The sequence below is a fragment of the Mycetomoellerius zeteki genome, unplaced genomic scaffold, assembly GCF_001594055.1.
Source record: "Mycetomoellerius zeteki isolate Tzet28-1 unplaced genomic scaffold, Tzet1.0 scaffold106, whole genome shotgun sequence".
NCBI lineage: Eukaryota > Metazoa > Arthropoda > Insecta > Hymenoptera > Formicidae > Mycetomoellerius > Mycetomoellerius zeteki.
In genome coordinates this window covers 405,130-419,266 of record NW_017255975.1, presented here as the reverse complement: position 1 = coordinate 419,266, position 14,137 = coordinate 405,130, and the positions used below count along the sequence as shown (strand labels likewise).

At 35.7% G+C, this 14,137-nt stretch overlaps 1 protein-coding gene across 1 annotated transcript in view; it reads right to left on the bottom strand.

The window, feature by feature from the left end:
* The window catches only part of LOC108723620 (defective proboscis extension response 3), a 147,770-nt gene extending 134,841 nt beyond the window's left edge, over positions 1-12,929 (bottom strand). The window contains exon 1 of the mRNA XM_018449511.1: positions 11,679-12,929. Within this exon, the coding sequence (XP_018305013.1) occupies positions 11,679-11,748 (70 nt within the window). The 5' untranslated portion in view covers positions 11,749-12,929. The remainder of the gene's footprint in view (positions 1-11,678) is intronic.
* Between the last annotated feature and the right edge of the window lie 1,208 nt (positions 12,930-14,137).

Here is a 14,137-nt window from a genome sequence, read left to right as displayed (position 1 = left end):
AGAGAGAGAGAGAGAGAGAGAGAGAGAGGAAGAGAAAGATCGATCTCATCAGAGAAACAAATGTTAGACATCCGGATGGAAAACCAACTAGACGAACAAACGATTGTAACAGCAACAATTTCGCCGCAAGCCGTCCGCGCGTAATCGACGCGTCTTTTTTGAAATGTTTTGCAGTGCAACCTATTTTCGTGTAGTGCCACTCGCGAAATAGATCGCGCAATACGCGAGAATGTTTTATAGCTCGTGGCAATTTTTCAATCGCGATACTAGACCATACCATGCGTGCTATTGCTGTACGATATACCGCGTGGCTGACCAGTCGAATGGTTTCGCTAAGAATATTATTTATACAACTAGAACAAAAAATTCCGAGTAGAGCTCAGAGTACCGTTGCATGTAGTCGAAGAGAGTTATGACAATTTCCAATTACGAATACAAGACATCGTACAAGTGACATATTTTCTTTGAATCAGATCAACAAAGTTTTAAAGGAGCATTCTTATAGCGCTATTGTATTAACAATTTCTCTTATAAATATAACTTCTTTTTTAGCAATACTTATAAACAATTTTAATTAGATTACTTAAATAAAGGATTTCGTACTACTTATATGGAAAATTAAGTCCCGATGAAACAAGTTAGTTTTTGCATATGAAGTTATCTTGTAATATGATCAATAAAAGATGTCATAGATATAATTATTAATGGGGGGATAGTGTTGTATCAAAGGTCTATATGAGCACAAGTATTACACCATAGCTCAAAAAGCTATCCATTATGAAACCTTTTGTCCATAACATATTTTATTTATCACATTATAAGCTACATCATATGTGAAAACTAATTTATTCCACCAGAATCCAATTTACCATATAATTAATAGACCACACACTAATTATATGGATAATTGGATCCCGGTAAAATGAATTATAATTTTCACATATATTACAATATAGCTTATAATGTGGTAAACAAAAGATATCGTAGACACAGAGTGTCAATAAAAAATTGTTTTTGAGATACGATGTATCATAGGGGTAAAACTTGTGTTCACATCTTTGATAACTCAAAAACTATCTATTACTGAGCCTTGTGTATACGACATCTTTTGTGTTCATCACATTATGCATAAATAACATTATATGTGAAAAATAACTCATTTCATTGGAATCCAATTGTCTAAAATTAGGGATTTTTTAAAGTAAATTTTATACAATAAAGAAACGATCTATAGAGAAATAAAAATTGAATGTATTCCTTTCCCCTATTCCTGAAAATAGATAACTTTTATTAACAAATTATGTTAAGAAATTTTCAATCTCTTTCTGCCAAAAAATGTTGGCAAGGACACTTTATGTACCTACAATGCCTGCAATGATTAAGAGTTTAAAAGCTTTTTATATAGTTTATAAATATATTCTGTAATATGGCACTCTTTATTTCTCACATTATTTTATGCCATCGATACTTTACGACGTCGCTTTATATAGCCAGGAACAGTTCCTGATATTTCTATAACAGCGCACGTATTTTTTCATCGCGTCTCGTCGGATATCGGAGGACTCAAAAGGTGGTCGAGCGTAGAATCGGTCTGATGTTTCAGAATTACGGTCGTACCTGCACGCTGATAAAGCAGAGCGATTCAATCAGATCGAGCAACCTCGGACTGCAGAGCGAAACATATTATACATGAACTAACTTATTCCCGCCTCGATTACAAAAATCGTAAACCAGATCGACCGACGTAGATTACGTTCGTAACCTAAAAACGCTAACGTGAACCGATTAACATTGACGCGGTTTTACGGAGGCAGATTTACAGCTAGCACGATTAATCTTGGCGAACGATCCTAGTGATCAAAGCTTTTTGAAGTGTGTTCAAATAAAAAGTTTTAGTTGCAAATTATACTCGAGTGTGCATAAATTTGAATTAACTTAAACCCTGCAACTTTAATGATATTACGCTATTTATCCACGAGAGTATCTAACTTATGCAATTAACTTTGTAAACAGGTCTTTTATTTTTTTAAACTTGTCAATATATAAGCGCGAAAATTACTTTTGTAATTATCTCCCTAATAAACGATAGAGAACAAATTACGCGCATTCAAAAATTTCCCCAAAAATAATCTATCTATATAACGTTCATTTCGATGGTAATATTACTATCAAAATAAACTCCCTCTTAATTTCTTCTAGTAGAGCCGTTTACTGAAAAAGTTAATACCTGTTGAGAACTGCATTCGCCAAGAGACAGTCGTTAATTAAGTCCAAACGAATCGACTAGAAAACTTTATCCGAAAATATAAACAGTGTCAGCCGTCGTCGCTGTGATAATACACTGCGCGTATTTATTCCTGTGAATATTACGCGCTCTGTGGTCTAACTGCAACATGCGGAGTGAGTATCTCGGGAGCGACTAGTCTACAAACGCCACGCGTGAGTTCTCCCGAGATCGTCTTCGTAATGCGATTCACGCAAATGCGGCGATTCATCGGACTGTAATGAACTGCAGTTTGTACGAGTGTCGGCAGTAAACGAGCGGATTTATCTCAAAGGTTGATGCTTACCTTTGAGTTCGCCTTAACGATCAATTATACAGCAATGTTACTTCACTCAAATATGTTCAAAAGAGCAAACATCAATTCGCCGCATTGATATTAAGTGCGTAGTTTTCTGGCGTAATCTGTCTAATATAGATCGTACGAGATCCATACAGACATCCAAGGGACGTTCTAAAACCGTTTAGAAAACGTTCTTACATCTTAAGGACGTTTTCAGAATATGTTTCGTAAATGGGATCGTAATTCGATCCTTATAAGTACCCAAAGGTAAATCACTGAGGGAATTATTTGAGGCATTACTTAAGAATCAGTAGGAATTACCAAGCAGTAGGCATTACTAGGTATTATTAGGTCTTACTAGCCATTAATTAACATTATAATAATTTTTTTAAGTTAAAACTGTTGAATATTAATTATTTTATTATAATACGATGGTCCGTATTCGGAACGCGCTTACAACAAGCGCTAACATACTATACTTTACGTTACGCATATTATAGAATTTCAGAGATAAAAGCGCGCTTTTATCGATAAAAGCGTGTTCTGAATACAGGCCATCGTATTATATTAGAATAATTAATATTCAACAGTTTTAACTTAAAAAACCTATATACTATATATATTTATTATACGTTAGCAATCAAATATTTGTACAGATTTGGGGCATTACTGGGGAATTACTTTATCACTCGAGTCGAATATCTAAGTGGGGAATATTTAAGGTTAGGAAATCTGTTACATTCACACAACACAGGGCATTATTAGGACATTATTGTGGGAATTACATAAAAATTCAGCAATAATGCCCAGTAATTCCCTCAGCAGTTTACCCCTTGTAAGTACCTATATGAAGCTTTGACAGTATCATCGCCACGAAACGGTATTTCGTTATAACGTGCGGTAATAATCGAGAGTTATTCGTCTACCAGAAACCGTATTAAGGGCATATAAGTACTCGCGTATACGTGTACTAGCCTCACTGTTTATGACAGGAAATCTTTTTGCCGCGCTCGCGCGCGCACAATCTCGATCAACGCCGTAGAAAATCTTTGATCCAATTTTAGAGCCATCGCTCTCTTCGGCCGTTGTAATCCCTTTTCTGTTCGATAAGCGATATAGGTGCGCGTGTTCGTTGCTGCAGCTGTCTGCGCGTATAAATTTGCTGGACACATTCTCGACGGTCATTGGAGGAATCGCTTCCTGTTTTCTTCGTTCCAGAAACGAAGACATTGATAGCTTGCTAAGAAGCATGCCGAGCGAAGACTGCTACTTCTCGCCTGTCGACCATTCTACCCAGATCATCAATCCTCTATCAATATTACAAAATAAAAAAAGAAAGGAAGGATAAGTAGAAATGACCTTTATTCGGTTTAGCTAGATCTTAGGGCCTAGAACGCTATCGATACGTAAATTTTACATACAAGTGAGCGAGGTCATTGAGCGTTAAGTTATGCCTTCAATGGTTATCAAGAGGTTCAATCTGTCATATTAAAAACTAGGATAAACAGGGACAAGCTCTTAAAAATTCATAACATTGATAAATGATATCAATTTTTAAGCAGTTTTGTGTTATTATATATTTTATTGGTATGTTTAGTGGTAAATATTGTGAGAAGCATGCTATCATATTCCTAGTTTACTTTCGCGCCACTTGTATTGTAAGGTGAGAAGTCCCTAGATAGGTTAACCGCGGGCGCTTGCGCGAGAGGAAACGAAGGTGAAGAAGACAGAACTTTAATGGCGGTCATTGAGAGTGAACGTGTGAACGCGTGCGAGCAACAAGAGTTTTTGTATTTCTCCGAATTCTTTCGTCACCCAATAAATATTGGATCACCAACATTTTCTTCATTGGAATTACCTTATTCCTACAATATTATATTATGAGGAAACATTGGATATGCTGCCATATAATTTCAAAATTAAATTTGATAGTGTGCTTATTCTTTTTTTAAGTTAATAATTAGATTATATGTATTTATAAAGGTTTAGATTACAAATATTTTATCATTAAAAGTGTGAAATATATGAAACTTTTGTGTTATATTAATTAAGAGTGGCATATTTTTTGTACGTAAAATTTACGTATCGATAGCAATATTAGGTATTATTCAATATCAATAACATTCTAATTAATAACATTTTGGTGTAAATTTATATACACATCCAGTTCTATAAATTGCGCGCCGATTTAGTTTTTAGTCTTGAAATATATCGCAATCTTAATAAACTGAAACTGGGGCAGTAATATCACAAATTAAATTGAGAATGAAAAAGAAAATAAAAATATTCGCTGTCTTCTTTAATAAACTCTCAATATAATCACAATCTTATATTAGAATTTATTATTTGTTTTCACGCCACATTAGTATTAAGTTTTGACGTAATTTCGAATATACATCGATAAGTTGAAATTTTAGTGCCAAATTTTACAGAAATTTGGCGCTAAAAAAACCTTATATTATTATCATTTTACTCTGCAACATCAATTCTCAAATATAATCTTCGTTCATTTGATATTCGTTTATACGACAAGGTTCATAACGCGTTAAAGATAGAACGCTTCTCTCGAGTGATAATTCAAAAACGAATTCAGTTTCCAACCAATGGAGAATTATTATGTAATCTTTACCTTCTGAAACAGATATCAGTTGTAACTATAGTAATATGCTCTGTCATGTATAATGGAAAGTTCAGGTATTCTCTTGCCTGGAGATGCCTGAAGGCTACGATAATTTTACGGCTCATTTGCATAATGCCGTCGGCCAGTCACGTGAATCACTTTGATAAGCTCAATAGTAATGGTTTACGCTCTCTCTCTCTCTCTCTTCTCCCTCTCTCTCTCTCTCTCTCTCTCTCTCTCTCTCTCTCTCTCTCTCTCTCGCTCTCGCTCTCGCTCTCGCTCTCGCTCTCGCTCTCTCTCGCTCTCTCTCGCTCTCTCTACATTTGTCTCTACGTTCGATTGTGCCGGGATCTCTGCGGGGAGTTTCGATTTACTGTTCGGCCGTGCCGACCAGCTACCTTGCAATTCAATTTTTCGGCATTCACTATGGTATAAAATAGAATATAGACAAAGGTGTACCAGAGTTACCTGCACGAATATTCTACATATCCGACGACAAAGGAAATTAAAAACGCGTCATCGTTATTGGAAAAGCGAAGAGTACGTGACTGTGTCAAGTACTTGACCGACACAGCGTTGAAAAGATGTCGTAGCACTGTCTAGAGAATATTTCAATCTTTCACAGACGTCTCTTATAAATACCTCTCAGATATCTTTTGAACTTTTGCGTCATTCCGGTAGTCTCGATATACCCGATGAATATTCAATAAATCAATGGAACGTTAATTATTAAATAAATTTGCTATTCTCACCATCTGCAAGCTGCAACCATTCTTAAAATGCGCACAAGGTGACGAAAATTATTTACAGTGCTTTAAAGATGCTTAGCATCAGTAACATTAAATTGTTTGCCAATTTGTGATATCACGTACTCCAGCTTCAGTCTAAGACTGTGTTTCAAGACCGACAAATATATAATGTAATTCTTGCGCAGTTTGTTTGCACTGGAAATAATAAAAATTCAGACGATACATTATTAAACACTAAGACTCGTCTTGACCAAATGTAACCTTCTTTACTCATTTGTATTGAACATTTCTCGATCCATTTTCACTTATTAATTATTTGCGTCACTTGAAAAAGACATTTTTCCTACATATAGGTTATTACGATTAATATCATCAAATATACTTCGGTGATCGAATTGGTAAGACGGCTCGCATGGGTGTCGCCAGCAAGAAATTCGTGAGATCTCATTTTGAATCCCGATTGAGGCGATATTTAACAAATTATTTGCACTGTTTTAAAGGATGTTTATTAGTCGATAATATTAAATTACTTGTCAATTTCATTTGTGATATCATCTACTCCAGCTTCAGTCAAAGACTGTGTTTCCAGACTAACAAATCTCTCTCTCTCTCTCTCTCTCTCTCTCTCTCTCTCTCTCTCTCTGTACATTGTTTGAACTGGAAATTGTAAAAATTCACACATATAATTTTTATTTTGCACTAAAACATCTAAAACCCACCTTGACTGAATATGGCCTTCTTCACTCATGTGTGTTGAAAAAAGTTTGGCTTTTTTACGTTTATTAAATCATTATTCAGATAGAAAATTAATGTTATTATTTGTCATCAAAATAATGACAAATAATGTCAGCGCGCTACCTGGGTAATAATAATAATGTGTATTTAAAAAAACAAACTTTGAAGTGTTAATTACATCATCTTATTAAATACCAAAAGCATCAAAAGATTTACATCGAATTAAATACATTAGTAAACTAACTAAAAACCTCTTTAATGACTGCTTGAGAGAATTTATCCGTGGAAAGATACGCAGCCATCGTTGATGCCAAAGGAACTTAAAGCTTGCATCAAAGCTAAAAAGGGTCATTTTGAATGTTAATTGTTATTTTTTATTGAAATTATATATAGGCTACGAGTAAACGCTGGATGTCGAGTGCTAAATTAAATTTTAATATTCAAAACATAGTTAAGAATATACAACAGACATACGTTTCAACCTTCATAAGGTCATCCTCAGTGTAAAACAGTAGGTATAATTAATAATAAAATTCGCAACGCAGAGTCAGTTAATAAAAGAATTTAGTTATACAATGATATACAAAATTCCAAATCACTTTTCTATTCGTTTCAGGTAGCTTCCATTCCATTATAATCCTGTATCGATATTACTCGTAGTCTATATATAATTTCAATTTTTAATTTTTGAGTAATTTTTTGAATATAGTTATTTTTTATATTTATTAAGATAAAACTAGAGTTTGCTTCTTTAAATAAATATTTGTTATTAATGATTTGACAAGCGCAAAACTTTATGACCAAACTTTTCTGTATATCTTATATGGATTACACAGTGTATTTAGTGTAGTTTTGAGAAACAATATATTCATCAGATGTGTGTGTAGGAAAAGTTATGCCGAGTGTCGAGTTTAATAACATGTTTGCAATTAATTATGGCGTTTAAAGGCACGCTGTGCGAAGATATATCGTCATTTCTGTAGATATATAGGTGCTGCTATAGAGGTATATGTATGTATAATAACATCGATTCTCTTCGCGCTACAACTTCAATGGGACGTCGCAACGTTCTTGCGGTATCTTCTCCGCCCGCCCGCGACGAACTCGAGTTTGGCAAATTGGCTTCTCGACTTACAATCAGCCGCATTCCGCAAACGTGTTACACGTCCGCTCGATATCTACATATAATTCTCGTACAATGCTTGTCGAGAGAAACATCAGACTATCAATATCCGGATTGCATTTACATATTGTGCGCATTGAGCACACAATTGTATCGCGATCGATGCATTAAGAAATTCGAATGAATTTACTCATGAAATCGATTTTCTTTGCCCGCACATCCTGTCTCTTTCAGTAGCAGCCAGTGATCAAAGTAAATTATAGAATTGCGGGATGAAAATAATCTTCTATAGACCAAATTCGATGTCGATATAAAAAGCAATTTGTATTTCCACGTCTATCGCGTTGTACAATGAATTATCGACCCTTTCATTCCAGCGCGATAAATATTACCTCTTTTACCGCTTCAATGAAAATATCTCTTTCAAATAAATTCTGATTTCATCGATATTTTCGAAACACGGTATTACAAAAAGCCGTAATTTATGCAGTTTCTATTGGCGATACATGTATGAGTATAACAGTGATTTGGCGAATAAATAATGGATTTAGAGTGCACAGTCGCAATAATGTGTAAATGAAGAATCGTTCGAATTTGCTCGTTATAATGTTACATTTATAATGTTGTAATTAGCCTTTGTTCAATGGTAACAGAAATCGGGACAAAATCAGAAAATGTACACGGACAAGTCAATAAACGAAGTCAAAATCTCAGTCGGCTACTCGCAAATAACCCGTCGCTTAAAAATTCAATTTTCCGTGACGTTCGTAAGAAAGTTCACGTCCCTCGATGAAATTTCCGGACACCTCATTTCTCGATCCTCGGGACAGAGGTGGCAGACGATAAAAGTCATCCGGAAGAGCAAGGAAACGCCATTGGGAAACGAGGAAAATTTGTTCTGCTAATTCAGGCAATGTTTATTTTCCCAAAGCTAACAGCCGGCAGAACCTAGACGCGTTAATTACCGAGCATGTCTAATTCAGTTTGTAGTTTTTCGAGGTCTAACGGTGTCGCAAAATTATATCAAAGTTTTTTACTTACATGCAAATATATGCATAAAGTTATATACGTACTTCTATCAAGCTCGACAACTTATCTCAATATTTAGTTTAATCAGTTCATCTACATGGAACTTGTAATAAATTAACTGGTTCTATCTATGTTAATTAAGCTTAAGTAAAATATAATCCTAAATAAACCGTCCTAAAACACACATTATTAAAAACATGATTTTAATCTTTGTACGTTTTCAATAATAGAACTAAGTAAACTACTCTTAATTTCTAACGGATTTCTGTTTGAAATGCAATTTCACGATACGGGAAAATGCTGTAAATAGAATTTCCTTGCATCGGCAATGTGTCTGTATATATGTAACATTATGGCCTCATATTATACATCATTCCTGGACATGGCAAAATTTCACGTAATTTATATACGGTTTACTCGTGAAGCGTGTTTATGACGAACGAGTGAATTTCCGCTACATGTCCGACACGACACTCGATCGATATCTTCTTTAAGGAGCACTCTAAGTAGTGAATCTTCCAATATTTTTAAATAACCAATATACAAAATAACGAGAAATTAAAAAAAAATACATATTGGAATTTCTAAATTTCTTAGCTTCTTGGTTACAAATTGAACGTTTTAAAAATGTTTAAAACAGTTACAAACCTTATAAAATCAGGAAAGGAAAGTGGGTCAAGTTACAAAAAAAGTCAAATCCTTATTCTGACAGATCTAGGTTTACTATATATATATAATTTTTCTATATATGTATAATTTACATATATGTATATAATTTTTCCTTTTATTATTATTTTTCATAAAACTCGTTTTATTTATTTTCCCTCTATGTTTATTATTTTATTTTCATTTGAATTTAACATAGAAATAAAAGAGGAAAAGACATTGTTTTTTTCCAATAAATAACTAAGCGTGGTATAGCGGAAATATACATATAGTATGTAATTTTTTTTATATTAAAGGGTAATAAAAATATTTCAAAATCATAAAAATTCTATTTAAATCAATATTAACTGTTTTTGTGTGTGTGTGTGTGTGCGTGCGCGCAGAAAATAAAAGTTACAAATATTTCATTATCAGTTCAAAATCAGCTAAAATACTTTCTCCAATTCAAAATCAGTCACTTTGCATTTATTTTAATAAATAAAAATTGTATTTCTCATACTATATTATACACGTTTTGTTAACTAAACACGTTGTTAACTAAAACAGTGAACTTCTTAAATTTAAAAAAAAAACCATATTGATAGATTGAATAAGAAAATTATACAAATTTTCTCATCAAAAAGATTTTAAATGGCGTTAACGATTTTTGCCAATGGGCTACTCAATTTGAGAAAATGTTTTGCGATCTTTCAACAAAGAAAATGTTGAATCGTTGAAGTGAATTGCAATCCGCAAATTGCTCGACAAAGCTACAGAGAAGCCTAGTTTGATATAAGAACAACTTGAAATTCCCGACCTCAACAATCAAATTGTTCGTTGCTCCTACCGACTGTACTCGATTTAATGCAATTCAGCATACATATAGCGAATTATGAATAACTCGGTATGTCGATAGAGTTCGCTCTGAAATTATTGGCAGAATGCCTTTCGCTGAACGATCTCGAGCGATCTGGTTTAAAGCGCTTTATTCATGAGTCCATTCATTGCATGGAAATCAACTGGAATGCGATAGCGGTCTGTGGTATTTAAGAATACACCGGAATACACGAGAAGCGATTCTACCTTTCAATAATTGTGAGCGGAAATTACGTTCGAAATTCATCTTATTACGCGAAATGTCGCGATAACATGACTTTTTTTTAGCAACGGTGTTCCTTTTCTTTCTTAAGAAAAAAAGAATACAAATATCAGGTATAGTCACTTCTTCTTAATTTTCTTATAAATGTCCGGCAAACTATTTTAGATCGCAACGGATTAACAACTATACCACAAGATATCTTAAAATGTTGAAATTAATTATCGAACGTTCTAGCGAAACAAACTTCCATTATAATTAAATAAAAAAGAAACCAGCGTGTTCTACTCGTAACAGCCCATATCCAGTACAAGCTAGTTAACTCCAAGCTCATTAAATCGCAATATTCCGTCGAAAATTGGGTCTACCTTATAGTATTTCATTCGTGATACACATTTCCATATAATCGTGTCCGTGCGCGGGCGCGTGGTGGAAAACAATACATTGTGTCGGTGTAGCCCATTTTACTGACACACTCGCGTTTTGTTCGAATGAACGACAGAGTGTCGTTACATCGCTTTAAGTTTATTCCGGCCAACAGGAAATAGCAAAAAAATATTCGTTCATCCATCGTGCTAGATTACATTTATAGAACTTTATTTAGATGCCTGAAACGTATTTGTGCACTTACACCTCGAAATAATCGGCTTTAAACTCTGATTATCGATGCAATCATCTATTTCATTCAATCGCCAAATTATTGAACGTCAACGTAAATTGAAAATTTTAGTCAAAAAAGAGGATCTGAATGACCGTGGAATATTTACCTAAAACTATCAAATTTAATCTTTTCCACTGTCTATCTTATAACTTTATTTTCGAAAAATAAAATCTGAAAATGATCTTTGTTTTCAAATTATTTATGTTTCATATCTTCTTTAATAAGAGATAAGACAAAATTTTTAGAGCTTTTTCTCACAATACTATTATTATGTTCTTTTCATAACAAATTTCCCAACTGCTAAAATAATTTGTCTTTTATAAAAATAAATTCACGACTAAGAGAGAGACGCAATTAACACCAGTTGACGTAAAATATCTTGCGCGACTCAGTCATCTCAAAATTTTCATGAAAAGAAGTTGGTACAATAATAATTAAATATAAGATTGTATTCACCTGTCTGATGCAAGAGGAACGTTATCAGGGGTAGCACGGCGCGCAGCCATCCTCCTCGATGATCCTTCATACTGGGTATTTCTGTGAGCGGTATCGGACGGCTCTCTTCTTATCCTTCTTCGTATACGACAATGGCAACGCCAACAACGACGGCAACGACGACGATGACGACGACGACGACGAAACTGATCTCGTTGTGTCACACTCGCCGTTCTTTTATTGACAGTTACTCACTACAACATCCCGACACTGAACATCCACGAACGATGTACACATCACCGTCATTCTCTCGTAACTAATCGCGCACACCACTCGTTTGTCGCCACGCTGTGCATCACATGTCGACTCCGATAAAGTCCATCACTTGCCCCACGACAATCGTCGACTGTTCGTCGATTATTGTTTTCTGGTGATTTGTTCGCAACAACGCACAAACTTCCCTGCCAAATTTGTTGTTTTCGAGATAACTCTTCGTTAACGTCGCGCGATTCTCCTTTGTGGCTCTTTCTGTGAATCTGCTCTTGTAGATATTCAAACGAATCGACAAGCTATCAATGCCTGAATACTTTGATAAGGACCGTCATGCTCTGATGGTCGTCGACCAACAATATGTTCGTTCTTCTGCTCCTCTCTGTACCAAGTATGCGCGTGTATGGAAATTGTTTTTTTTTCACTCAAGATAACTCATGAATAATCTCCTTTGTAATCCTAGATTTCTTCCATTTTCTCTTCGCGTGACGATTTTCTTCCCGTCAAAATGCGCAATACTGTAACAGTTTCACTGAATTTTCACGCTTTTGATGCTCGAGTGCTCAAATCACGGAACGACGTCATCGTAAGTGCACACCCGGAATTTCATTTGCCAACACTCGCTCTCCCACGTACAAGTTCGTGACACGCGGTTGACGATTATTGTCAGTTTAACGAAGCACATACGGCACCGCCCGCATTCGGGCTCGCCCGGAATTGTCGAGAAACGAGGTTGATTTTCGCGGATTTGGAACGACTTCGCGATTCACGTGTTCACTTAGCTCTTATATATTTTAAAGATTTCTGTATACCCGCGAGAGAATTCTTCGTAACCTCGCGAAAGTTTTCATGCAACTTTATTGTGCGCTTCAGTAATTAGGACTATCTTCGAAATTTACCCGCTGTATGTTTTTATTCACGAGTTACGTGCCATTCTTCAAGTCTGTGTAATGATACCCAAGAGATCGCCCGACTTTTCTAAACTCACATTGAAAGTAATTATTTCCGATTTACTTCTCAATTGCTCGTACACCACGATTTATGCACTCTGGTACGTATCCCCCGAGTCTTTACACGAGCTCTGTTTGATATGGCGTGTCAATATAGAAAGACCGTTTTTTTCGATTCACATCGAACGGGCTTTGAATCACGATGAGATGCCTCGTGACGCGTTAAACTACTCGATTTTCAAGTATCGACAAATATTTACCAAATCCGACACTATTCCGAATCGTTTTCGCAATGACGTCACAAAAATCGACCTCGTTCGCAAAAAAAATTTAAGGAAATCCGCACTTTATTGAGCACTCTCGTGTATTCACGTATGATCACTTATTTCGAGTAACACACTTGTTTCTAATTTCCAATTAGCCCTTGTTTCCAGTTCTTCTGACGCTCAAGCACTCCAGGTCAACTTCACAAGATCGATGTACGAGTTAACGTCGTAATTGACATGAAGCATCTCGCGAGATCTGTTTCGAGGCACTAAGAATGACCCAGCGCTTTTCGCTTCACACCTCGAGACATCGACCCTCTGGATAGAATTGCATTATGTATCGGACACGCTATGTGCGGCGCGCGAAGTTTTACGACCCAGCATTATCGATTGTCCGAACGACCAGCCCAGGTATACGCTTTAATTCATCGACGAGCACATCGTTTATGCCGCAACCTCTGCGCCGCGACAACCGGCTTCTCAGAAATTCGCAAGACATAGAATAAATCTGTTCTCAGCAGGCGAATCTTTGATCATCCGAGATTAAGGGCAATCGAGTGATTCTCTATGTTTCCTTTTCCCCAGCAATTCTGTCGTCATGTAGAATCACAGTTTCAGATCTCCACAGATTTGTTGCAGCGCGTGATTGAAACAGCTTCCGCGCGCGTTGGCGGAATCTAATGCGCCAAGTTTAAAGCTCTTCAAGGAGCTCACGTCAATGATTTGATCGATCTGAGATGAGGACAAGAGCGCTTGGGTTTTAGACGGCCTTCTAATCCTGGCTTAAGAAACCTCCATCTTCGGTTGGCAGCGTGTCATCACGTTCCCTTCTATAGGTTGCGCTCCATTAACCCGAAGCAGGGATGTATATTAATCGTCGGTTAATTTTTAATCTTCAATTTCATAAAATTTCTTTCATCGTCACTCACAACTTTCGTTGTGTGAACGTTAACGATCATAGAAAACTGACAGTTTCTTCGTATTTGTAGAAACG